This window comes from Myotis myotis, unplaced genomic scaffold (genome assembly GCF_014108235.1).
Source record: "Myotis myotis isolate mMyoMyo1 unplaced genomic scaffold, mMyoMyo1.p scaffold_m19_p_5, whole genome shotgun sequence".
NCBI classification, from domain to species: domain Eukaryota; kingdom Metazoa; phylum Chordata; class Mammalia; order Chiroptera; family Vespertilionidae; genus Myotis; species Myotis myotis.
Genome location: NW_023416357.1, coordinates 88,009,688 through 88,033,195, shown reverse-complemented (window position 1 = coordinate 88,033,195; position 23,508 = coordinate 88,009,688). Strand labels below are relative to the sequence as shown.

The window sequence follows — 23,508 nt, the reverse complement described above, 5'->3', positions numbered from 1 at the left end:
TTTTTTTTAGAGAAGCTTGTTTATTTACTCTAGGAGAAATAAAGAGAAATGAAATATATAATTTTCTTTATAAAATTCATGCCCATCTAAATGGCTGTCTTTTTGGATGTTCTATTTTTTTGTGCCTTTAATTTTTGGATTCTGGTTTATTCTCCTTTACATGTTGTCCCTACCATTCATGTCTTATCAGAAATGGCTGTTTCTAGGCTTGAAGTCATCTAAAAAGGAAGTTTTCTGAGAGCTTATCTGAGAGACAGTATTGAGGAAATATATGGAGAACATATACAAAAAGACTCACTTTGGGCTTTTAGATTGGTGAACATAACCCATAGTATGCATTTTCTAGTGTCTGGATGTGTATATACTTGACCTTATTCATCCTTCTTCTTAAAATGCCATAAACCAGCAACAGGATTATCGCTAAAGTCACACTTGTTCTAGCAGTGAGCAGTCTAGCAGGAAGCAAGAGAGAATGTCTGCTGTTAGGACTTGGTCTCTGAACATTTATATTGGTAACCGTTGTGCAGTGAATTTGGAATAGTGAGGAAGCATGGGAACTAACACTGATGCAGTCAGAAGAGCTCTTTTCTTGGGAACCCTGTCTCATTCTCAGCCCCTCAACTTGGGGTATTTGGGATGAGGTTTTTTGGCCTGCCTAAAGGCAGGGGAATGAATAACATCACTCCTTAAGATCTTTGCTGGTCTTGGATTTAATGACTCTTGTTTAGTTGTATTAAAGGAAAGGTTGCTTATAACCAGAAAAACAAATCTTTAAATAATCTTTTAGTTCACATGATTAATTTGGAGAATAGTCAATACCTGCTGGAGATTAAATTAAGAATATATTTGGCTCATGATTTATTTATTAGGAGGTAGTATAGTAAGGTGGTTAAAAACATAAACTTCGGAGTCATCCTGGTTTGAGTCTCAGCTTTGGGGTTTACTGGCTGTGTGACTCAGAGCAAGCTAATCTCTTTAAGCCTGTCAGTTCTGAAGGACAGTAATACTTACCATAGGCATGTCTTTAGGTTAAATGAATTGATGTGTGTAAAGAGTTTAGCACAGTACCTGACATACATTGTAAGTCTACAGTAAGTGTTAATTATTTTAAAACCAATAAATGTTGTTTTTCTGAGAGAATAGTCTCTGCTAGTAGAGAACTCAAGGGCATTGATCAAAGCCATTCTTTCCTAGTTAGCTTAAATTCTGTTTCCTGCTTTGGGAAAAGTCTCACTAATCTTATGAATTTACTAGAGGTCCAGTGCACAAAATTTGTGCATGGGTATGGTCCCTAGGCCTGGCCTGTGATTAGGGCCATCTTCCCCAGCTGCCTGCAGCTGGTCCTGCCTCCCGCCGCCACCCACCCACAGTTCCCCATTCGCCATTGGGTGATCGAAGCCTGCCGGCCAGGGGGAGGAACTGAGAGATCGGCCATTCCGCCCGCTCGCCAGCCTCGCCCCCGCAGCAGGTTGCCCTCTGTATGTGGGGCAGCTGGTGGGGTGGGGGCCGTGGCCTGGCACCACCTGCGTCCCCCGCCACCCACCCCTGCCTCCCCGTTCGCCATTGGGTGATTGGAGACTGCTGGCCTGGGAAAGGGACCGAGAGGTGGTCAGTGTGCCTCATAGTGACTGGTCATTCTGGTAGGGTCTATTTGCATGTGACCTTTTTATTATATAGGACAGTGATGGCGAACCTATGACACGCGTGTCAGAGGTGACACGCGAACTCATTTTTTGGGTTGATTTTTCTTTGTTAAATGGCATTTAAATATATAAAATAAATATCAAAAATATGCATCTTTGTTTTACTATGGTTGCAAATATCAAAAAATTTCTATATGTGACACGGCACCAGAGTTAAGTTAGGGTTTTTCAAAATGCTGACATGCCGAGCACAAAAGGTTCGCCATCACTGATATAGGATGATAGATAATGAAATGGCATATGACAGCAGATGAAATAATACAGAAATTATAAAACTATTAACTCTAACCTGCCTCATTTTACAAATGACATGAAGCTCATAAAAGTTATCTAATTTACCCAAAGTTATATGAGTTGATGTATTACAGCTCAGGTCTCCTAACTCCTGGCTTAGTGTTTTTCCTTGAATTCGTGTGTGTGTGTGTGTGTGTGTTTACCTATATCTTTACCTATATGTATAGACATTTGATGAGGTTTCTATTACTGAAGTGCATAATAATCATGTGCATTCACTGACCATCTTGACAGTTTTAGAAAAATGTTCTAAGAGCTACTGACAATGTGCATCATAGTATAGAAAGAAGATTGGTACTTTAAAAGAAACAATTCCAAGTTATTTTTATTTTAAAAACCTTTACATGGCCCTCTCCAGTTTGCCTCAATGGATAGAGTGTCGGCCCTTGGACTGAAGGGTCCCAGATTTTATTCTGATCAAGGGCATGTGTTTCAGTTGCAGGCTCAATTCCCTGCCCTAGTCAGGGCGCATGCAGGAGGCAACCAATCAATGTCTCTCTCTCACATTAATGTTTCTCTCTATCTCTCCTGCTCCCTTCCACTCTCTCTAAAAATCAATGGAAAAATATTCTCAGGTGAGGATTAACAAAAAATAAATTTAAAAAGAAAACTTTTATACGGAATATTTTTTATTATTTTTTCTTTTAGAATGATATGTTTTTACTTTGATTTTTTATCTTTAGTTATTTTTATTGTTTGTTTATAGAAAGCATATGGGGGGAAAAGACCTCAAAGTATTGAAAAAATTAATGTGTATAAAGAGGATGCTGTTGGATCTTTTTTTTCCACAAGCTTATGTAACTTTGCTAGATGGACTTAGCATTTTAGACTGATTTTTTGGCCTTTGCATGTAGGTGAGGTTAGCCTATTCTAAATGAGTTTTAATTTATTGAGTCTAAACGAAGATAGACCTTTTGTGTTTTGTGTTCTTTATTTTACTTCATTAATACATGATGCCCTTGCTCTTGATATTTTACTTCTTTGGTAGCACAAAAGAAAGCTGTTAAGCCAGGGCAGCTTGGTAATAAACAGAACACAAATAACCTTCTAAAGATTTGAAGACTATTTTAACAAGCATGAGATGGTTGACTGTAAAAGCTTAGAGAGTTTACATAGAGTTTTCTAATCTCCAAAGTAAGGTTGAGTGAGCTAAAGCTTACAGAGTAATTTATAGTGGGTTGGCCAAGTGGAAATACTTGCTCATACATTTAAAAATTCCCACTTTTTAAGAGCTCAAATAGATGTTGTCACCCTAAGTAAAAACTTGTAAACAGTTTACAAATTAATCTAAAAGCTCCTAGAATTAAAATACTAGTCTTCCACCTAGTTATTAGATTCTAATACTGTTCTTCACTAAACTGAACTATGGTTCCTTTGAGAAGTGACCGATTCCAGGGCTGGAACAGGGAAAGAGGACCCCCAAAAATGTTGGGGACATGGCAAAGACCCAGAAACGAGCTTGAATGGGTTCCCACTGGCCAAACTGGAGTATCAGAATAAATAAGGACAATCAATGGAGTGTAACTTATTGAATAAAATAATAATCCATTAGTCCAGCCAACTAATAAAATAGATAAATAATTCAATAAAGGAGAAGAGAATGTTCTTCTTTACCAAAGAATGTTAACTAATCAATATGAAAAGGATGATGGAGATAGAAAAATCACTATTTCACAGTTGTCATAGTAAGGATTGATTTAGGCAAGTTTCATCATCTGGGTTGAGAGGAGAGAGTTTCCTGAGGAACAAGTTAAGAACGTGGTCTCAAATGAACTCCCATAACTTATTATTAATTACAAATAGAGAAATGGTAACTATGTAACTAGGGGGAAGGTAGACATTATGTGCTTCCAGATAATGATACTTTGAAAAGAGCATAGCATAAGCTGAAAATTTATAACCTGAATGCAGTCATGAGGAAACAGCAGAGAAACCGGAACTGAGGGGCATTCAATGAAATAACTGGCCTCTATGTTTCTAAATTGTGAATGTCTTGAAAAACAATGGAAGGTTGGGAGCATTTCCAGATTAAAGAAGACTAGTGCCCGGCCGTTATGGTTCAGTGGTTGAGCGTCAACCTATGAACCAGGAGGTCACAGTTTAATTCCCAGTCAGGGCACATGCCCAGGTTGCAGGCTTAATCCCCAGCGTGGGCCATGCAGGAGGCAGCCAATGAATGATTCTCTCTCATTGATGTTTCTGTCATTCTCCCTCTCCCTTCCTCTCTGAAATCAATAAAAATACATTTGTTGTTGTTGTTTTTTTAAAAAAGACTAGTGTACATGACCACTAAATGAATGTGTGATTCTCAGTTTCTTTTGTTTTCATTTATAAATACATATATCTTTATCCCAATTTCCCTAATTTGCATAAAAGATAGCACTACATATATATCCTCATTTTTAAACTTAGCAATACAGCCCTCGCAGGTTTGGCTCAATGGATAGAGCGTCGGCCTGTGGACTGAAGGGTCCTGGGTTCAATTCTGGTCAAGGGCACATGCTAGGGTTGTGGACTCAATCCCCAGTAGGGGTCATGCAGGAGGCAGCCAATCAATGATTCCCTCTCATCATTGATGTTTCTATCTCTCCCTCTCCCTCTCTGAAATCAATAAAAATATTTTTTAAATAAATAAACTTAGCAATACATTTAAGAACTTCTTCCTTTTATCACTACATAAAGGCATACTTTTTTGTTTTAAAATTACACAATATTCCATTTTGTGGATTAAATAATTTATGTAATCCCTTAAGTCACCATTTTGTACAGTTGCAGTATTGTGCTAACATGAGTAGCCTTATACATACTTTATTTTTTACATATGCAATTATATCAGAAAATTTCTGAAAAATGGAATTGTTTGGTCATAGGATAAATGTATTTTTAATTTTGATGATTATTACCAAATTGCACTTCATTGCAGTTATATCATTTTACATTCCCACCTTCATGAGTGCCTTCCCCCATATCCTCATCAACATCAAACTTCAAATTTTTGTCTAATTTATTACTTTTTTAAATGGCATCTCATAGTAGTATTAATTTGCATATTTGTTAACAGGAGTGAGATTGAACATATTTCCTGTTTAAGATCGATTTATGTTTCCTTTTTGTGAATAGTTAGTATTCTTTACCCATTTCATATTAAACTGTTCAATTTTTTTTTCTTCTTTATAGGAGTCCTTTTACATTAGGGAGAGTAGCCCTTTGTGATGTAACATACAAACATTTTTTCCCAGTTTGTTGTCCGACTTCTGACTGATGTGTTTCTAGTCACATATACAATATTTTTTGTGTGCTTTTTTCCTTTATTTTTCTTTTAATGTGATTGAATTCTTTAATGGCTTCTACATTTTGAATCATAGTTAGCACCTGATAATTTAAAAACTAGGCAAATACTTGTTTTGGGAAGATAACTATGAAGTGCAGTTTTCTTCTGCTAACTACTTAATAGTACAGTTTGGGAGGAGGTGTTTTTACTTTAATTAGAGCATAAGTCAAGTAATTAAGTAATACATTTAATAACCAGTTATGTAATAATTGAAATGTGGAGTGATTAATTTGTTACAGGTAATAGTGTATATTTTTAGGTAATCTATATGTGTTTGTTTCACTTGAATAAACCAGGCAATCTAATAGAAATAATGCCTTTATTAAAACTTTATTTTGTCCTAACCAGTTTGGTTTAGTGGATAGAGTGTTGGCCTGTGGACTGAAAGGTCCCAGGTTTGATTCCAGTCAAGGGCACATGCCCAGGTTGTAGGCTCAATCCCCAGTAGGGGGCATGTAGGAGGCAGCCTATCAATGATTCTCATTGATCATTGATGTTTCTATGTCTCTCCCTTTCCCTTTTTCTCTCAAATCAATAAAAAAATATATTTGTAAAAACTTTATTTCAACTTCATTAAAATGTCTATTAGATACTAAAGTTCAAAAAATAAGATTATAAGAAATTACTCTAAGAAAACATGTAATAGGTTGATTTTTAATATCTTAAAAAGATTATTTTTCTTTTTAATTATCTTTCTTTTTGTGTTAAAAGGGAAGTATGGATGTATAAGGTACCTAATTCCTTATAGGTATTGAATTAGCGCAGTTCAAAAGTAGGAGGTTTAGAATGTGATAGGAGACTAAATGATAGTTCATACTTTCTGAGAGTGCTTACTCTTACATCTCCCTTACCTCTGTTCCATGACTGTCCCATTTTCCTTTTAGTGTATGTATGTATGTATGTATATATGTATTTATTTAATACTTTTGTGGTGTTTTTTTAAAAATGCATTTTTATTGATTTCAGAGAGGAAGGAAGAGGGGGAGAGAAATAGAAACATCCATGATGAGAGAGAATCATGGATTGGCTGCCTCCTGCAAGTCCCCCACTGGGGATTATGCCCACAACCTAGGCATATGCCCTTGACTGGAATTGAACTTTCAGTTTGCAGGCTGACGCTCTATCTACTGAGCCAGACCGGCTAGGGCTTTAGTGTATTTATTGAAGAGAAAAAGAGTATGTGGCCAATTCATTAAACAGTGTTTTATTTGCTTCCCTTGCCTCTTAGCTGTATGCTCTGTCATGATCATTATGCTACTTTAATGCATTCTTTTACTTTGAGCAGTCTGACTTGAAAACCGAATGTTGGATAAATAATTGTTAATCTCCACATAAACAAATTAGCCTTTTGCCTTTTTGGCAAGTAAAATGGATTTGGAAAGGTTGTCTAATATTTTATAAGTTATCTAAATTTTTTTACTTCTGATTATTTCACTTAATTAGTTTTATAAACTCATGCAAACCTGAGAAAGTTGTTCAAGACAGTGGTGCCATGTTAGTATTAATGATTAAATATATAGATCAAAGCATGATATATTTTGGCCAAGAAAATAAAAATAAAGCAACTTTTGTTGGAATAGGGATATCTTTTACATTATATAGGTTTTTTTCTATTTGTATTTTTACTCATAAAATAAATTTAGCTTACTTTAAGGAAAGTTGCCCAAATATTTAAACATAAAATAATTTAAAGTCAAGTTTAACTTTGATTAAGCGTCATTTAAATAATCTTAAATTAGATACTTTAAGTAATTCCATGCATGGCTCTTCTGTGTAATGAAACTTATTTTTAATTTTCCCAGCAGAAATTCAGGAAGCAAAAGCTCCCAGTCCTTCCATAAACCGGCAAACCAGCATTGAAACGGATAGAGTGTCTAAAGAGTTCATAGAATTTCTCAAGACCTTCCACAAGACAGGCCAAGAAATCTATAAGCAGACCAAGATGTTTTTGGAAGCAATGCATTACAAAAGGGTAGGTTGAGAATGACTACTTAGAAACAGTTTTGGTTTGAGGAAGGGTCTTTGAGATAATTTAGTGCAACTTTGTCATTTTATACCTGAGAAAATCAAGACCCAGAGATATTAAGTTACCTAAGAAATGACACTGAATAAAGTGAAAACCTGACTCCCAGGCTAGTACTTTTCCACTGCAACTCAGTGGCATTTAGATCATCTTTACGTGGAAAGTGTGACATCCAAGACACTTTTATAGTATACTTTAGTACTAAGCCTTCCTAACTGTACCTTGTAAACAGTATAAACTACCATAGTTAGTAGACCTTGAGCTTGTAAGTAATAATTGTTAGACCAGTAGCAACCATCTTAGGGTATTTTTGTTTTTGTTTTTTGTATTTTGATTTTAAATTTTCCTCTCCTTGCTAAAGTAGAGAAGGGAAAGCTAGAATTTAGATGTTGAAAGTGACCTTAGCAATTATCTGATTTTAGTCCTTTTTATAGATGGGAAAGTTGAGAGCCAGAGAGAATAAGTCACTTGTCCAAGGCTAACAGCTAGGTTCTGCCAGTGTCAGAACCTGTACTTGTGTGTTTCACATGTGTGTCTTTAACCTGTAATTTCTAACTGATAATGTCAGTTACAATAATTCATAAGACCACCTATAAAGGGGCTCATTTTGTAAAGAGTGATTAATGTGTTTCTAACAGACCTCATCCCATAAACATACCTCTAAGTTTATGCTCACCCATTAAACTTAGAATTAGCTCTTGTCAAAATATTTTCTAAATATTGAATTCAGTTAGTACAGGAGAAAATAAGCTTTCTTTCTTGGTTTTCTTTTGGTGTGCACTCACACTGAAAATAAATAAACAGGCTTCTGTTTCCACCCGAAAGTGTTTGCAAGCAAATAGTGAGAGTTAAATAAAGCAAGCAAGATATCATTTACATTTTGAGTTAGAAGTAATGATAGACTTCTTTAATATGAAAAATTCAGATATCATGTGATATACAACTTTCACTTTTATCAGAAGTAAAAACTAAAGTTTTGTAGTTATTTATTCTTTAGCCCATATGAAATATTTACTTGCTATATATACTGTATTGGCATATATACTATATAGTACACATAGCACATAGCACTATATTTTTAAAAACTGCTGAGCTCAGATTTGTTTCTTTTTCTTTTGCTCAGAAGTGTAATGTTCCCTTTTTCTGTAATAATTTAGTTGACTTTTGACTCAATATACTGAAGTAAAGAGGTAATTAACAGGTATAGATACTGCCATACTTAATTGTTTTCAAGGCACCACTAATTGATATTAGAGACCTGAATATGGCCTCAGAGTCCTCCTTGTTGAAGAACCACTGTACAACCTAGTTTTCATTTCTACACCAGCACTGTTTCATGTTGAAGTGGCCGAGTCGTATGCATGTATGCTCAGCATCTAGCATGGTACCTGGCACATACCTGATACCGAACAGATGTTTGTTAAACTAAAGGGGAAGCCCTTCTAGTCTTTAGCTGCAAGTTAATGTTTCAAATAAATAAAACAGTTTTTACACCTGCATGAAGCAACCTTATCTAACTAGCTTCAAATCATTTAATTATAAATTTCTTGAGAGAATTTGATTGAGTACAACTGGGGATAGTTCCTGTGATATAATGAAATATATCACAGCGCATGTGCCCTCTGAGAGGTACTCAATTTATCAAAACTGCTTAAAAATCTGAAGTTTATGTTATGATCCCCAACTAAACTTTCTAGTCTTCTTATTCTTATGATCTACTCATGAAAATACAGTCTTATCTGTTTGGAACTGCCTCGTTGCCATTCATTGATAATTCTTCCTACTGCACCCCCACAATATTATTCTTCAAATGTGTGAGTTTCAGAACACTGAACCATTCTTACCTACATCTTTTTTTTTTTTTTAACTTTATTCCTGTTTTCTCCAACCTTAGTGTATGCCCGTGATGAGCAGCCTTTTCTGCATATGGGTCAAGTCTAGAAAATAAAATACATATTTTCAGAATTATGTTAAAATTTTTCAGCCATTTTATCTTTATCAATAAGTAAGTACTTTACCTGCATTTAGACTTAAAAAGAATTTTTCTCATTCCAAAAAGGGAATTTGGCTAAAATTTTATTTACATAACACTGCATTATTGAAATGTAATGCTTTTCTGTTCAACAGATACTATCATTTGCTAAGACTGATTTATTTTCCCCTTTTTTTCTTTTTGCTTAATCTTTTTTTTTTTATTAAATATATTTTTATTGATTAAGATATTACATATGTGTCCTTGTCCCCACGTTACCCTCTCCCCCCCCCCCCCCCCCCGTTGTCCGTGTCCATTGGTTAGGCCTATATGCCTGCATGTAAGTCCTTTGGTTGATCTTTCCCCCTTACCCCCACCCTCCCCTACCCTCCCTCCAAAGCCCGACAGTCCAATCCAATGCCTCTCCGTCTCTGGATCAGTCCTTGTTCATCAGTTTATGTTGTTCATTATATTCCACAAATGAGTGAGATCATGTGGTATTTATCTGCTCTCCAGTTCCATCCATGCTGTGGCAAATGGTAAGAGTTCCTTTTTCTTCTTCCTCTTCTTAAAGAATACCTTTCAGCATTTCATATAATGCTGGTTTGGTGGTGATGAACTCCTTTAGCTTTTTCTTATCCGTGAAGCTCTTTCTCTGACCTTCTATTCTGAATGATAGCTTTGCTGGATAAAGTAATCTTGGTTGCAGGTTCATGCTATTCATCACTTTGAATATTTCTTGCCACTCCCTTCTGGCCTGCATGGTTTCTGTTGAGAAATCAGCTGACAGTCGTATGGGTACTCCCTTGTAGGTAACTGACTGTCTTTCTCTTGCTGCTTTTAAGATTCTCTCTTTGTCTTTTGCTCTTGGCATTTTAATTATGATGTGTCTTGGTGTGGTCCTCTTTGGATTCCTTTTGTTTGGGGTTCTCTGTGCTTCCTGGACTTGGAAGTCTATTTCTTTCACCAGGTGGGGGAAGTTTTCTGTCATTATTTCTTCAAATAGGTTTTCAATATCTTGCCCTCTCTCTTCTTCTGGTACCCCTATAATTCTGATGTTGGTACGCTTGAAGTTGTCCCAGAGGCTCCTTACACTATCTTCATATTTTTGGAATCTCTTTTCTTTTTTCTTTTTCAGTTGGGTATTTTTTGTTTCTTTGTATTTCAAATCTTTGACTTGATTCTTGGGATCCTCTTGTCTGCTGTTGGATCTCCATATATTATTCTTTATTTCAGTCAGTGTATGCTTAATTTCTAGTTGGTCCTTTTTCATGTCCTCCATGGTCTCACTATACTTATTGAGGGACTCATTAAATTTATCTGCGGTTTCCATAAAATTCTTGAAAAACCTTATAAACGTGGCCTTGAACTCTATATCCAGTCGTTTGCTTTCCTCCATTTCTGCCATTTGTGACCTGTTTCTTTGTCTCCGCATTTTGGCTGCTTCCCTGTGTTGATAGAGTGGCTTTGTGTGCTAGGTGTCCTGTAGGGCCCAGTGGCTCAGCCTCCCCAGTTACCTGAGGTGGACACTCTTGGTGCACCCCCTCGTGGGCTTTGTGCACAGTCTTGTTGTAGCTATGCCTTGGTTGTTGTAGGATCACTGGGAGGAATTGACCTCCAGGGCAATTGGCAGCGAGAATCAGCTGTGTCTGCAGTGGGAGAACTTCTGTGCTGGAGACACCCTTCTGGGGCAAGACTTGCTTCAGTGGGGTTTTGGTGGTCACTGAGACTGCACCCTGAGTGTGTCCCTTATGGATCTGAGGAGTTGTGATCTGGATGGTTCCCCTCTGACCACTGGGTACAGTGGCTCTTGGATCCAAGGAGGTGCTAATTTAGCCTCTGCCTGAGGTTACACAGCAGGAACTACGAAGAGAACTGCAGATTCCCCTTCCTTTTTTTTGGAGTTTGGAAGTGCCCTGATGATGCTCAGCTGTGTAGGAATGCAAGCCGCTGTGGGGCCTTGGGCCTTCTCTTGGAAGCTCTGGGTCTATCTGGCCCGGCTGCGGTTAGGTAATTACAGGTTGCAAATGGCCGGGGCATTCATATGCAAAAGCCTCTGCCGCAGCCTGGGCGGGGCGGGGTCTCAAGAAATCAAAGGGCGGAAAAAGCAGCTATGGCGGAGCCTCAGCCCTGCCCTAAGGAGTCGCGAGTCCCAGTGTCCCGGCAATGGCTGCAAGCACCTCTGAGGGAAAGCCGCTCTCAAGCTCGCCAGCTGCCAGACAGTCCAGTATCTCCCCGTATGAGTCCTGGGTCCCCAGAGACTTCCCGGAACCAGATTTCAGAGCCGTCGGGAGCTTGTGTCTCCCTCCGGATTCAAAAAGACAGACGCGTCCTCAGGTGCCAGACCCTTTCCGCGCGCGAGCCCCCGTACCTCTGCACTCCACCTCCGCAGCTCCTCCCGCTCGCAGTGTGCTTTTCTTTCCTTCTAGTTGTAGAATTTACACTCAGCCAGCCCTCCTGTAGTTCTGGATGATGTCCACCTTGTGTTTTTGATGCATTTATCGATTGTTGTGGGAAGCAGCAATTTCCCGGTGTTTATCTATGCCGCCATCTTAGTTTCTCCGTCCATAGTCCTTTTTGCTTAATCTTATTAGATACTTAATATTAAGATATGTATTGTCTTGTAACCCCTTTTCATATTCTTTAAAGTAAGATATATTTCTATTGTAAATGAGACAGGCAGCTACATCATTAATATACAATCCATTCAGGTTGAACACACAGTTATAATCAGCTATTTTTCTTTTTTTTAAAAGTCACCATAGCAAGATTTTAAATTATAGAAATGGCCAGAGGGTTGGGGGCAGGGGAGATGGTGTATGAAGAAAAAGCTAAGGAGAATTTACAAGGTTTAGTTTTTTAAACTTCTTCTTCTTTTTTTTTTAAAATATATTTTATTGATTTTTCACAGAGAGGTAGGGAGAGAGATAGAGTTAGAAACATTGATCAGCTGCCTCTTGCACATCCTGTGCCTGCAACCCAGGTACATGCCCTTGACCGGAATCGAACCCGGGACCTCTCAGTCCGCAGGCTGACGCTCTATCCACTGAGCCAAACCGGTTTCGGCTAAACTTCTTCTTATTACAAAATAACTATAAGAATCTTACTGTAAGAACCAAGCTTCAATTAGGTCCAAGTGTGGCACGATCCAAGGACGTGTAAGATCACACATTATTGGAGGCAGCAGAAACCAGCCATACAGAAAATATGGACATCAAAACTAAAAACCTAAATTCATTAAAAACAGTTAACTGTAGTGCAACAGTTAATGAATTCAGAAAATGATCACAGAGATCCAATTTCTGTAGATGGGGAGTTCTAGATAAAATATACAGAAAACATAATTACAGAAATAGATTTTCAAAACTGGAGGTGAATAAAAAAAGACTTCAGCCGAAACCGGTTTGGCTCAGTGGATAGAGCGTTGGCCTGCGGACTGAAAGGTCCCAGGTTCGATTCCGGTCAAGGGCATGTACCTGGGTTGCGGGCACATCCCCGGTGGGGGATGTGCAGGAGGCGGCTGATCGATGTTTCTCTCTCATTGATGTTTCTGACTCACTATCTCTCTCCCTTCCTCTCTGTAAAAAATCAATAAAATATATTTTAAAAAAAAAAAGGCTTCAACTAGACAACTAAGAAATGTATACAGAGAACCTCTCAGTATTAATATTCAAAGGAATATATCCACTTGTCAAACATTTTTTTTTCAATTTTTAAAAAATCCTCAACCAAGGATATGTTTTTATAGAAAAAGTAATTTTTTTTAAGAGAGGAAAGGAGGTAGGAGAGAGAGAGAAACGTCATTGTGATTAGGAAACATCAATCAGTTGCCTCCTGTACTACCCCCGACCAGGAATCAAACTTACAACTTTTTGATGTACAGGATGATGCCCAGCCAACTAAGCCACCCGGCCAGGGCCACTTGTCAAAACTTTTTAAACTACAAAGAAAAAACAGTTTTAGGGAAAAAAAGTAAAATGACTTTATACAGACTTTATAGAAAAGATGATCCCAGGCCATGTTTAGAGAATACTTAATGCTTAAGGATTTACACTATAAGTGTTTTTTTCTTAGGAAAATATGAAAAAAACCTTTGGAATTTTATAGAACCTGAAAGAATTAACCAACACAAATCTATCATTTAGCCCTTTCACAAGAACTGTGAAGGATCTGAGATTTACCTTACTTGCATGTTAACAAATTAGCCTGCCATAGTTTCATGGATACTGGCAGAAGACATAAGTGTCTTGGGTCAGAAATAAAGGCCAGTTTATAACAGTAGTAAGCCAGAGTGAATCAGCATTTGTACCAATTCCTTGAGTATCAATTCCCACAGGGCAATGCCTGTGAATGCAGTGTGTTATGTTAGAGAAAAGGATCTTTTATAATGGGCATGAGTTTAGAATTTATATTTAGAAATTGTAAATATGTTCTTATGGACATGCACTTCATATAGCTGCTGCTATGACTATCCACCTGGAAGTCCAAGCATAATATTAAAACTAGTTCTTTGAAGAAATGTTTTCAGTAGACCTAAACTTGTCTTGTCCATGGATATATTTTTCTGGAATCAAGTTTTGTACGAAGATGGGTCTGCTTGATTTCACACAACAGAGCATAAAGGAAACAACCTTCCTCATGACCATCTCATATGGGTATTAGTATAAAACAAAAGTATTTGCTGCTGCTACCACCCTATCTGTTTCAAGGTGATTGGTGGAGATAGAATAAGAAAAAGAAGTGAGAGATTTACTGTATGTCCTATGACATTTTATCCTTCAGGCTTATATTTATCATACAGTAGAAGATAATTATTTGTATTGTCCTCCTATTGAAACTGAATGCTTTCTGAGCATTTTATTAATCTTTCGTGTTATTGCTTATACAGTATAAGCAATTGTGTGAATTCTAATAATGTAATAAATGTTTTTAGAATAGATAGAAATATAATATTCAGGATATTCAGGAAAATTTGTCAGGAAAATCCAAGGAAAAACGGAATACTAATAGAGGTATAAATTTGGCAATATGGCGATATAAAAGTCCACAAAATTCAGTTACAATACAACATTCCAGTGACAAAAAACCTAGCGCATTCTTTAAAAATACCAATTTTAAAGACAATAGCAATAAATAAAATTAAATGTTAATAACATCTAATATAGAAAGTTAGAGGTTTATTCAATGAATTAAAAGATTAAGGATTGTACCTGGGCTCTAGCCGAGAAAAATAAATTTACAAATATTTTTCAGGTTAATATGAACACTTACGATATCATTTAAATTACAATGTTATATTGTTTATTCTAGAAAAACAAGGGAGCAAGTATACCATGTAATCTTTGGGGGTACAATGCAAGGATTTTGGAGAGGAGGTTTCTAAATTTTGCAAGCGTCAAAATATATTCTAAAATGAACTTTATATGATTTTTAAGTGTTTTTTTAAAAATATATTTTATTGATATTTTACAGAGAGGAAGGGAGAGAGATAGAGAGCTAGAAACATCGATGAGAGAGAAACATCAATCAGCTGCCTCCTACACATCCCCCACTGGGGATGTGCCCGCAACCAAGGTACATGCCCTTGACCGGAATCGAACCTGGGACCTTTCAGTCCGCAGGCCAACGCTCTATCCACTGAGCCAGACCAGTTTTGGCTAAATGTTTTTTAAATAAGAAATGGGCAGCCCTGATTGGTTTGGCTCAGTGGATAGATCGTCGGCCTGCAGACTGAAGGGTCCCAGGTTCGATGGCGGTCAAGGGCATATACCTTGGTTGCGGGCACATCCCCAGTAGGGGGTGTGCAGGAGACAGCTGATCGATGTTTCTCTCTCATTGATGTTTCTAATTCTCTATCCCTCTCCCTTCCTTTCTGTAAAAAATCAATAAAATATATTTTTAAAATGTAAATAAATAAGAAATGGGCAAAGCCAGCTTTCTTTTCAGAATCAAAATGTAGAACAATTGGGAAAATTATGTATTTAATTAACCTTCACTAGTTTGAGCCTCCACAACTATATGTGATTTTGATGTTAAAAAACATCTCTCTATATAAAAGCCTAAGCGACCGTTAACAATGGAACCGAATAAAAAAAGATCCCGAATAGCTGCAGCAATCCTGAGAAAGAGGAATAAAGTAGGTGGGATCTCAATACCAGAAATAAAGCTGTGTTACAAAGCCACTCTTCTCAAAACAGCCTGGTACTGGCACAAGAACAGACATATAGATCAATGGAATAGAATAGAGAACCCAGAAATCGACCCAAACCACTATGCACAATTAATATTCGACAAAGGAGGCATGAACATACAATGGAGTTAAGACAGTCTCTTCAATAAATGGTGTTGGGAAAATTGGACAGATAGATGCAAAAAAATGAAACTAGACCACCAACTTACACCATTCACAAAAATAAACTCCAAATGGATAAAGGACTTAAACATAAGACGAGAAACCATAAAAATACTAGAGGAATCCACAGGCAGCAAAATAGCAGACATATGCTGAAGCAATTTCTTCACTGTTACTGCTCCTAGGGCAATGGAAACTAAAGAGAAATTAAACAAATGGGACTACATCAAAATAAAAAGCTTCTGCACAGCAAAAGAAATTATCAACAAAACAACAAGAATGCCCACTGCATGGGAGAACATATTTGCCAATGTTATCACCGATAAGGGTTTAATCTCCAACATTTACAGGGAACTCATACAACTAAACAAAAGGAAGATAAACAACCCAATCAAAAAATGGGCAATGGACCTAAATAGAAACTTTTCAAAAGAAGACAGAAGGAAGGCCAAGAGACATATGAAAACATGCTCAAAGTCACTAATCATCCGGGAGGTGCAAATCAAAACGACAATGCGGTACTATCTCACACCTGTCAGAAAGGCTATCATCAACAAATCAACAAATGACAAGTGCTGGCAAGGATGTGGAGAAAAAGGAACCCTCCTGCACTGCTGGTGGGAATGCAGACTGGTGCAGCCACTGTGGAGAACAGTATGGAGTTTCCTCAAAAAACTGAAAATGAAACTCCCATTTGACCCAGTGATCCCACTTCTAGGAATATACACCAAGAAACTAGAAACACCAATTAGAAAGGATATATGCACCCTTGTGTTCATAGTAGCACAATTCACCATAGCTAAGATTTGGAAACAGCCTAAGTGCCCATCAGTAGGTGAGTGGATTAAAAAACTGTGGCACATCTACAGAATGGAACACTATGCTGCAGTAACAAAGAAGGAGTTCTTACCATTTGCAACAGCATGGATGGAACTGGAGAGCATTATGCTAAGTGAAATAAGCCAGTCAGAGAAGGATAAATACCACATGATCTCACTCATTTGTGGAATATAGTGAACAACATAAACTGATGAACAAAAACAGATCCAGAGATGGAGAGGCATCAATCGGACCGTCGGGCCTCGGAGGGAAGGTAGGGGAGGGTGGGGGTAATGGGTAGAGATCAACCAAAGGACTTATATGCAAGCATATAGGCCTAACCAATGGACATGGACAACAGGGGGTGAAGGCATGAGTGGGGGGGATAGGAGGTAACGTAGGGATAAGGACACATATGTAATAACTTATTCAATAAAAAAATTAAAAAAAAATAAAAGAAAAAAATAAAAATAAAACATTTGATAAAAGTTCAAAAACCAACAACACATCTCTATATATAATAGCCTAAGCGACTGTTAATGACGGAACCACTGGAATGACCTGTCAATCAGTTGCTATGATGCTCACTGACCACCAGGGGGCAGATGCTCAATGCAGGAACTGCCCTCTGGTGGTCAGTGCCCTCCCACAGCCAACCTCCAACGGCCCCATCCCCCATCGGCCCTTGGTGCTAAGTCATTCCTAGAGACCTGCTTCTAGGTCGGGGTTTTGTATATAGCAGAGCAGCTCCCTTGCTGCAGTCAGCCTTCGACACAAGGGTTTGTCTCACTCCTGTCCTCTCCCTTCCCCAGGGGCCATCCACCTGCCGAGGTGGCAGCTCGGCTGCGAGGGAAAGAGGGGGGAGGGCGGGGAGGCGGGGAACTGTGCGGTGGTCGGGCGCCAATGGCGGCGGTGGCATTCAGTGTCCGTTCCTTCCGCACCCGGCCCGGCAACAATCACCTCCTCTCCCGACCCCACCAGGCCCTTAGGGTCTGGACTGGGATGGGGACCCGGGGGTGGGTGGTGGCAGACACGCCCCTTTTCCAAGGGGGTCGAGGGCCAGCTCCCTTCTTGGGGCCAGCGGCCAACCTCCTGCAGTCCCCCCCCCGACACACACACACCTGTACACGAATTCGTGCACTGGGCCTCTATGATCTATACTAATAAAAGGGTAATATGCTAATTAGACCAGGTCAACTAGACATTTTCCGGATGTCCTTCCAGACAAAGCCACAGTGGCAGAGGCTGAGGCAGAGGCGGTTAGGGGCGATCAGGCCGGCAGGGGAGAGTGGTTAGGGGCGATCAGGCCGGCAGGCAGAGTGGTTAGGAGCAATCGGGCAGGCAGGCAGGTGAGCGATTAGGAGCCAGCGGTCCCAGATTGCGAGAGGGGTCCCGGATTGGAGAGGGTGCAGGACGGGCTGAGGGACCCCCCCTCCCCCCCACATGAATTTCATGTACCGGGCCTCTAGTCCTATATAATAAAAGCCTAATATGCACATTGACCGAATGATGGAATGACCATTCGGTGGGGGACAGAGGCGGCACCACGCCAGCCAAAGCGGGTACCAGTGGGCAGAGGGAGGGTGCGGTGATCGGGGAGCAGTGGTGACTGGCTACGGCGGAGGGGTGATTGGGGGCGGGGCCAGCTGCTCACTGGCGTTGTCCCCTGAATGCTCCACCGGTTGCCTCCTGCAGAGGTAGGCCACTGGCGGTGGTGGCAGTGGGGCTGAAGCGGGGCAGGGCCGGCTGGCGCTGTTCCCTGATTGGCCCGCCAGTCGCCTCCCGCAGAGGGAGATCAGAACAACCTGTCAGTTTGGACATCCCCCGAGGGCTCCTGGACTGCGAGAGGTTATAGGCCAGGCTAAGGGACCCCCCTGAGTGCACAAATTTTTGTGTGCCGGGCCTCTAGTATACTATATAAAGCAGTGAAATAAACCAGGATTCCAGAAGTGGATTCAGTTTGTCAGGAGCAAATTATGTGACAACTGGAAAACGAAGGAGAACAGGGTTGCTTTTTACTAATTGCTGCTAAAAAAGACGGGAAGCTTGTATACAGATTATTTAAGGTCTTGTGTCTCATACTATTCACCTTGCACTCTAGCCAAATAAAAGAGCTAAACATGAAACAACTTAGAAAATTAGGATATTTATTTTACCTGTGGAAAGGAGCTAAAATTGAACCGTTGAAGAATTGTTTTTAATAACCAGGTGAAATGAAGAATGCTATTAACTTTTAAACACCTGTGCAATGAAAAATTAAAGTCAGGTAAAGTGGAAGGAAACAGTGGGAAATTGTGGTGAACATAAATAAAAGCTTAACATTACAAAATGTATAAAATTTACTAAGGGTAGTACCTAGTCCTTACTAGATATTTCTAATTCAACCAAATGGCTCTCATATAAATAACAAATCAAGACAGTAAAGAACTGTTGTCAAGGTGGTCACAGAGTGCTGCAAATGCTGTGAGACCTACAAAGTTTTGTGGGTTTTTTTAAAGGAATGAGAGCGTTTTAGAGGAGATACGGTATGAACTGAGCCTTAAAGGCAGTAACTATTAGGGACTTTCTTGGACAGCTTTTGAAGGCATCATCTGTCTGATGGACAGCTGTTGGAGATTTGAGGCACAATCTAGCATGATCAGTTGGACTGTGGTATGTTAAAGATGGATTGAAAAGCGAGAGAGATGAAAGGTGGGGAGAGCAGCTAAACAGGTGAGGTAATGAAGGCCCAAACCAGGAAAGAACGGAAGGCAGATAAGTCAGGTTTGGTCACTGCCCCTGAACCAGGACATCCTTTCTGAATTAAGCCAGAGCATCAGGGTCCGCATGCTTTACCAGGGCTTTGTCAGCCCTTGCTGTATGTTGTCCTGGGCCTGTGCAGAGGCAGTTTATGAGAGAGAGTCCTATGGAGTTTGCCTTTCTACAGTGACATCTTTGTGAGAATCCTTGGGAGAAGTTTCTAATTTTGGAGTCAGAATTTCACCTAAAAAATTAGTTTGTTTCTGTATGTTGGACTCTTAATTGTGTGACTATTTTCATCTTAGTGATGATTGCTAGAAACTTGAAAGACAAATTTATGGATTGACTGTTGATTAAGTTTTGTATCTCAAGGAATACATTTTTGTATTGTCATTCCTGGCTCACTTTCTGTTTCTCTCCATGTTTTGTTTTTCTTTCTTCCTTTTTATTTTGTTTATCACCTTCTAGTTTGCTGTGGTGAACTATGTTTATCTTTTATGCAAACTTCAAATATTCTTTGGAAGAAAGTGGGACATAAATATATGTATTTACACCTAAAAGTCAGTAAAACCAAATAAAAATTAATGAAGCGCAATGTTGTAGGGGCCATGGAGGAATAAGCACACATACTTGGCTGATGACTACATTGCAGTTTCTGAGGATTGTATCTAGTGATAGATACTCAAAGCTATCTTAGAAACTATTAGTGACACTTTTGAAAATGTATCACAAAGAAATAACCCAAAAGAAACAGCTTTCATGTAATTGTTTATAGCTATAATACATGAGTGTAAAGGGGGAAGGAACCCAAGTGCACAGTGGTAGAGGATGGTCTAAAAAATTGGTTAATATAATAAAGCCATCAAAAATGGTTAAGTAGATTAGATAAATAGAAATGTACATATACATGTAAATTATCAAAATATGCATTATACTCATTTAATAATATGTATATATAGTAAAAGGAAATGAGAGGTTATAGAGTGTTATAATTAACATTTATGAATAGGCTTTTCTCCCCTGCACAGTTAATATAATTTGTGAGTACTTTTGAGATTGGTACCAGTTTAAGGAGTGGGTTTGGAGACTACATAAAATTTAAAGTTTTACTCCTGATCTTTCTTCAGCTACCAAGCTGCCTCTTTGTCCCTTTGTTTTAGGATTTAAGCATTGAGGAACAGTCAGAGTGCACTCAGGATTTTTACCAGAATGTGGCTGAAAGAATGCAGACTCGTGGGAAAGGTAATACTTTGTTAGCCAGCCCAAATTGAGGGATTGCTGGTAGTTGCACAGGGCCAGACTGCTGGATCTCTTAGCAGTTTCTCTCTTTCTCTGAAGGCCTGGCTGGTGTGCCCAACTCTAGCATTTTGGTAGCTGGTCTTACATTTAGCAGTGCCATTGAATAATATCATGTGTACTGTTCCAAGATAATCAGAGCAATAGGGTAATTTATTGAGCAAGGTTTAATAACTTCATTAGGGGTTGGGCAGAGCTGATTAAAACTCTTTGGGAGGCTTCTAAATGAAACCCCCATTTTAGAATTACCATCTTGGTGAGTTATTTGGTCATGATTATATATTTCTTGAAGGTTAAAGCAGGAGAAAAATTGAGAACCACTGATTTACTTTAGGTTTATAGGGATTCTTCTTGAATTTAATTTCCATTGATGTTATATTTTAGGATGTACTTAGTATACATGTACATTTGAGAAATCTCCCCCATGTATATACTTTGGAGAGATCTCTGAGGTTTTATAGTAAACCTCAGAAAAGTGAAAGGGTGAGTCTTACTAGCATTCATCAGTCTGGGGATTTCAAGTGCTTTTCTAATGTAGCAATAGGGAGGGACCCATGCCGAGTCTTCCCACTTGGGTGTGAGGAAGCCCTAACACCTGATAGGTCTTGCCAAAACAGCTTAAGTTAGAAGTAGGGATTATGTAAAAGGCAGTCCCAAAAGTCAGGTAAATTTTTTAAAGGTATTTTTCAATGTAACATCTCATACTTTTCTTTTTGGGTGTGTTTAATGTATTTTTAGAAAGTTAGTTTTCTGCTATGTAGAAAGTACTATGAAAATAATTCTTAATTATACATGCCCATCCTCATCTTGGGCTTTTATTTCTATTTGGATATTTCAGTGCCTCCTGAAAGAGTTGAGAAGATAATGGATCAGATTGAAAAGTACATCATGACTCGTCTCTATAAGTATGTGTTCTGTCCAGAAACGACTGATGATGAGAAGAAAGATCTTGCTGTTCAAAAGAGGATCAGGTAGTTGATTGTTTTGCTTTGTCTTGTTGTATAGTAATCCCCCTTATCTGCAGGGGATTTGTTCTTAAGACCCCAAGTGGACACCTGAAACTGCAGATAGTGCTGAACCCTATATATACTTTTCCCTCCTATACACATATACCTATGATAAAGTTTAATTTATAAATTAGGCGCATAAGAGACTAACAACAACGAATAAAGTAGAAGAATTACAGTGTACTGTAATAAAAGTTATTTAGTCTTTCTCTCTCCCAATATATCTTACTAAGTTGAGGACTTCCACCTTTTCAATTAAAGGAAGAACTTTATGGCTTTTCTTTGGCATATTTGAATTACCAGCATCACTAACTCTTGCACTTTGGGGCCATTATTAAGTAAAATAAGGTTCACTTGAACACAACCACTGCAATACTGTGACAGTCGATCTCATAACTGAGACAGTTACTGAGTGACTATAGTAAGTGACCAATGGACAGGTAGAGTATACAGTGTAGATATGCTGGACAAAGGGATGATTCACGTCTCGAGTGGGACTGTGCAAGGTTTCGTCACACAGAACAGCAATTTAAAACTTATCAATTATTTATTTCTGGAGTTTTCCACTTAGTATTTTTGGACCACAGTTACTGTGGGTAACTGAAACTGAGGAAAGCGAAACTGAACAAGGAGGGATTTAATTTACCATTGTATTTACCACCAGCTGTTGGGAGAACACCTTGTGGGAAAACAGGGCCTTTGAATTTCAGACCTTGAGAGCAAGCTAAGGTACCTGCCTGCCATCCTTGGCATATAAGCATATGAGCTTATTTGTGGGGTCAGAAAGAAAAGGAATATGGTACATTGATAGGAGGAGAGAGCTCAAGGCACCATTTTGCTTATCCATCTGAATGCCAGCAGTTTTAGGTAAGAACCATTTTTGATGTTTCTGATTTTTTAAAATAACCAAATTTTCTAAGGAGGAAATATCATTATTTTCTCATTTCATTGTACTAACTATCTTGTCAGGTAGGAAGCTGTAAATATCCATATCAAGGTGATGGGTATCATTTTTTTCTCATTTCTACCAGGGATGCTCAATAGTCAGCCATTCCTCCAATCACATCTTTCCGCTAGCACTGGGTAGATAATACTTTGCAGCACATCCGGTCTTTCATGGCCAGTAGAATGAGCCTCAGTGTTCTGCATTCCAGTGGCAGCGAAGCACAGAGAACAGGCTATCAAATTTGGGAACCACACAAAGACGGAGCATGATGAGGTGTTTCTGGAGGAGAGGGGCCAAGGAATGTCAAATGGAGTTCCCAGATAGTGAGGCTGATGCAGGGGTGGGCAAACTTTTTGACTCGAGGGCCACAATGGGTTCTTAAACTGGACCGGAGGGCCGGAACAAAAGCATGGATGGAGTGTTTGTGTGAACTACTATAAATTCAAAGTCAATATCATTACATAAAAGGGTACGGTCCTTTTTTTTTTTTTAGTTTTATTCATTTCAAACGGGCCGGATCCGGCCCGCGGGCCGTAGTTTGCCCATGGCTGGGCTGATGACTGATGGATCAGTACTTTCTGGTGTCACACTAGAAGTGAGAAGTTGATCTTGGGAAGATAGGAGGTAGACCTAAATGGGCTTTGGACTGAGATTCAGGGTGAGAGCATTAGTCAAGTAAATGGTGGGCATTGGCAACAGAATCTCTGGAGTGAAGCTGTTATGTGATCGGAGAACTCAATGATTCAGGCTGAGGTGACACATGCTTGTTGACCTTACACAAGCTCCAATATGCTCCAGAAGTTGAGGACAGAGCCTACAAGGACATTAATGGTGGTGGACAGGACAGGGAGCAGCAGGTTCTTCACAAGTATTCATTCTCAGATATCTAGTGCTTTCACACCTACTATAATCTCGTTACAGCCAGTAAAATTGTCTTCTGCTTTTCTTATGATTAGTGCAGAAGAGAAGCCTCACTTTAGGACTCTAGTTACTGTGAGCTTCTGATCTGTACAGGGGTGATGTGGT

At 39.0% G+C, this 23,508-nt stretch overlaps 1 protein-coding gene across 11 annotated transcripts in view; it reads left to right on the top strand.

The window, feature by feature from the left end:
- Positions 1-23,508, top strand: part of RABGEF1 (RAB guanine nucleotide exchange factor 1) — a 67,444-nt gene that overhangs the window by 31,641 nt on the left and 12,295 nt on the right. For 7 of the 11 annotated variants that reach the window (XM_036309272.1, XM_036309270.1, XM_036309269.1 and 4 more), the window contains 3 exons: positions 7,131-7,300; positions 20,394-20,475; positions 21,368-21,500. In XM_036309272.1, the coding sequence (XP_036165165.1) occupies positions 7,131-7,300; positions 20,394-20,475; positions 21,368-21,500 (385 nt within the window). The remainder of the gene's footprint in view (positions 1-7,130; positions 7,301-20,393; positions 20,476-21,367; positions 21,501-23,508) is intronic. The other 4 variants (XM_036309271.1, XM_036309274.1, XM_036309276.1 and 1 more) reach the window with 2 other exon arrangements.